Source organism: Penicillium daleae (assembly GCF_028827525.1).
Source record: "Penicillium daleae strain IBT 16125 chromosome Unknown utg000004l_segment0_segment0, whole genome shotgun sequence".
NCBI lineage: Eukaryota > Fungi > Ascomycota > Eurotiomycetes > Eurotiales > Aspergillaceae > Penicillium > Penicillium daleae.
Window position 1 is genome coordinate 1,471,058 of NW_026623152.1, and position 4,234 is coordinate 1,475,291.

At 49.8% G+C, this 4,234-nt stretch overlaps 1 protein-coding gene across 1 annotated transcript; it reads right to left on the reverse strand.

Moving 5' to 3' along the window:
• Positions 1–383: 383 nt before the first annotated feature.
• Positions 384–1,635, reverse strand: N7458_004171 (putative HLH DNA binding domain protein; the record flags this gene model as incomplete). Its single annotated transcript, XM_056907553.1, has 2 exons — positions 384–1,521; positions 1,580–1,635. The coding sequence occupies 2 exons, from the start codon at positions 1,633–1,635 to the stop codon at positions 384–386; spliced, it is 1,194 nt and encodes a 397-aa protein (XP_056768280.1).
• Positions 1,636–4,234: the final 2,599 nt, after the last annotated feature.

Genomic DNA, 4,234 nt, shown 5'->3' on the forward strand with positions numbered 1-4,234 from the left:
CTCGCGTCTTTTCTGGGAGGTTGAAGGTGGATGGCGTGGTTGGTTGTATAGGCAAAGCACAAAGTTCAAATAGTGTTACAATGAAGACGCTAAGGGGGAGAGGACCACAAGGTACAAAGCAGACATATAGTGGTTCTTGATTCGAACCGAACATCTGGCGAGCAAAGTTCATCACAATGTTCGGTAATCCATGATGCAGGGGGGAATAAAGTTGAGGCGGGGGCGCACAGTCAACACCGCCACCTGCAAGGGGGTGGAGAGTGTGGTTCGAACAAGTGAAACAGGAAGATAGAACGGGAGATGATGGCGAGTAGAAGGGGAAGTCATTAACACATCAGCATCAAGACATTTCGCATACGTTCATGGACCACCACGTCCTTGGTTTATGGTGAGCCAAGCAGGGACGGACGACGCGAAGCCGAAAAGGCAAATGAGGAACTCTGCGATGGAGGAAACGCAGGGGATGAAGGGCCCGTGATGGGTGACGTCGAACTGAGGTACGAACTACCGAACGACTGTGACGTGGCGCTGGGTAGAGCGTCGTGGTGCTGGTATGACTGCATAGAGTTGGTTTCCGGGGCCATGCTGGCGCCGATCTCATCGCAAAAGACTCGTAGCCCGGGCAAAGCTTTCTTCTGCCGCTTGTGCTCGGGGATCTCGATTAGAGAAGGGGTGGTGCTTTCCGGCTTGGGAGAGCGGAACATTTGCTCGTATGACTTGAGCTGGAACTCGAGGGCGCGGTTGCGGTCGGCCAGTTGCTCGTTCTCAGCCTTGGCGGCGCGCAGTTGCTGTTGTGCGGTTTGGTTTTGTTGTTGGAGGGAAGTCACTAGTTGCTGTAGTTGCATGCAGCGGACTTGGGGCTGCAGCTTTTCGGAGAGTTGGGGGGAGACTTGTTCCTGGCGGATCAGGTGGACGATGATCGCCAGCATGAAGTCGATCAAGTAGACTGCGCCCTGGACAATGTGTTCCTTGGACTGAGGAAGACTCTTGGATGGGTTCCAACCAGCACGCTCCAAGAAGAAGTCGTGGATACGGCTGTCCAGCTCGCGGTGCAGCTGACTGAGGTTCTTGCGACGGTTGCCCTCGGCGATACGGTGCTTCTCTCGCTGGTCATCTGGATCAGGCGAGATGATGCTTCCCTTGCGCTTACGACCACAGAGCTGCTGAAGGGGCGCCTTGCGGTTGATGTTCTGGGGCGCGATCAGTGTCATGATCTCGGTCTGGGAGAGATCGGTAGGCCATTCGGGGGAGGTAGCCTTTTGAGCTGCAAAAGACTCTTGCCAGGAGCTTTCGGCAGAGTTAGCTGGCGAGGGAGGTGCAACGAGCTGGTCACTGCCGGACCATGGAGACTTGAATTGAATTGACTCTTGGGCTCCCGGAGTACTAGGAGCAAAAGCATCGTTGGGCTGGAAAGGATTAAAGGGACCACGGGGCAAAGGCTCCATGCGTGGAAGAGGAGGCAAGCGGCGCTCCTCGCCTAAATTGGTATTGTTCATAGCGGAAGTTGTTGATTTCAAAGAACTGGATAGATCTGTTAGAATGATGCCTTAATCTTCCAGGCAGCTTGTATGTAACTTACGGAAGCGAGCAGCGTCGCGGAATATCATCAGTCATAGAACCCATTTCCTCATACATCATGGATAAGTCGTCAAAAGGCGCGAAAGTATAGATATGTGCAGGGAGTCGGGGTTGGTGCAATTGAGATCAAAAAAGCCACACGAGTCTATGTACGAAAGGAATAACGACCAACTGGGTGTGTCGTCGTCCTTCTCGAGGTGATTCACAGTCGAAGACAAGATGGTTGGATGCGTTGGATAGGTGTTGCAGGAGGTCGTCACAGATCAACAATGGCAATGTATACGCACGAAAAGGTGTAGATGCACAAAGAGAGGGGCAGGAGGTATGAACAAAGCAATACGAAGCTAGGATTCAAGATCCACGAGCGTGAAGGCGAAGATAATGGATGAGACAATCCAGGTTTCCGGGACACGGGGCTGGGGATGCATGTTTATATGTCGATGACGAGGAGGAGCCCTGAGGGGAAAAGGGAGAGAAACAGAGGTATCGAGTAAATATTGTGGTACTTTTGGCATCTCCTCAATCAAAAATCATGTATCAAGCCACCATTGAAAAAAGATGACAGCAAAAAAGGGAGAAAAAATAAAATAAAAATAAAATAAAAAAACCTCGGGATTCATCGTCCCCAGGATCCAGGAGAGGGGAACCATGAGCGATCAGGGCCGATCATCAAGCGCGGAGGACCGGGATTTCATACAGACAGATACTGTGCATGGTGCATGTTGCATGTTGCATGGCGCATGGCGGGATGTAAAAGACCCACGGTCACGACGGGGAAGCGAAGTCGACCATCCGGAGCCTTCTGGACTGGGGGGTCCTTGGAGACAGGGGGGTCTATCAGTGAAGACTGGGTTGTTTTCGAGCGTATCTGTCACATCCTGCACGGACGAACGGGGTCGTCACCACCTGGTAGATCGACGAATCAGACCCGGACGGTGGGACCCGAGAGAAAGGTTCGGGGCGAGGATCCACGGCCCTTGATTTGTCACCGGCCAGTTGGTGTCACGATCGTCGCGGGGAAAAGGACTCGAGGAAGTCGAGGCTGGGTACTTGGCCCTTGCATCAATAGTCGCCCATAGTAATAATATTCAGGACCCTTGAACGGCGATGCTCCGCCTAGTCATTTCGGAACAAATTTCCAAAGGCTCATCATCATCAATAAGAACATTCTAATGTACACGGTCTTCTCATCATATTATTCTACGGCCGCCCATGCATCACTAGCTTGAGCACTGTCAAGCCCCCCTCTTGGAAATCTTCCGGTGTCCCATGTGGGGTGTGACTCTTGACAAATGCTCTAGTATACTAGTGAAGGAGATCTGCTGAGTCTGCCCATTCTAGACCCGCCAGTCACTCAAAAGTGGAAAAGAATATATTCATTTGTTCGTCATAGAATATCCACATCATATAAGGCTCTGACTCTCTGAGAGAATGTGTTGATATTCTTTATTTTGAGAGAAAATAAAAAGGAATTCCAAAAGCGGTTTCACGATTTTTGACTTGCATATTCCCAGATCGAAAAACAAAATAAATCTTGAAAATAGAAAAAATAGAACAAAAAAAAGACAAAAGAATAATTCTGCTACTCCGATCTCGATACATCATGAACCATCTTGAAACACCCACTGCAGCATACGTGCTCTCCTCGAACGGGTTCCTGAGAGAGCACAAGCTCTCGATCGCATGCATCGATATTCAGGAGAATCTGCCACGACGGCAAAAAGGTTCATTCAATCACAGGGGGCAAACGTTGACCTTCCTTCGTCCTTCGAAGGACAACATCATTGATCATTGACTTTCCCTATAATCAAACGTAATGAAGCAAGGACGTTCGGAGGTATCACTGTGAAACGAATAGAAGCGAGGAGGTCTCGGGGAGCCCACAGCATTTAGTGAATCTTGATGAAGGACACTACCATTGCGCTAGATTATCATCTACAAAGTTCTGGCAAATCAAATCAAATCCCATCACACAGTAACTGTCATGGCTAATCAAATACTCCGAACTTGAATTGATTAAAGAAAAGGATAGATGACTTATCTTCACACACGACGTCCCCCGAACCAGGTCCACCCCCAACCACTGCGTAATAATGACCATATCATTCAACGACCGAAAAACGTTAGTAAACGGGGGAAATGCTATGCTATGCCGCGCTCTGTCACAGTACTACTGAAGGGCCAACGAATCCTTCCTCTCCTGCTTGGGAAGAACATCCCGAAGCGAGATGATCGCTCGAGGAAAACCACCGAGTTGGGACGCCCAAGGACCCAGCGACCGGGATACAATGCCTGTCAGGTGTCGAATCAGACGAGGCAGGGTAATTTGGAATTGAAGTAGATAGTCGCACACGGACGTTTGGCGTTCGTTAGTCTGGCAGATGTGGACGAGTCATGGTGCTGGGATGGGACTGCGGAGTATGGACTCCGTACTTGTGGCTGAGGGGGCCGAGCCCTAAATAGTTGCACGTTCAGTCGATGGACCCTTTTGAGAATTACAATAGAGGATACAGGATATGACTGGGGGTTGTCTAGATAATAATTACTATCCTTGCCACACTCTTGACTACAATTCCTTTTGTCCAGAATGTTATTGATTAATTATGTTCGCTAAACCTGGGTGGGCCTTTGGAGCAGAAGAGATCGGAGCTGTCAT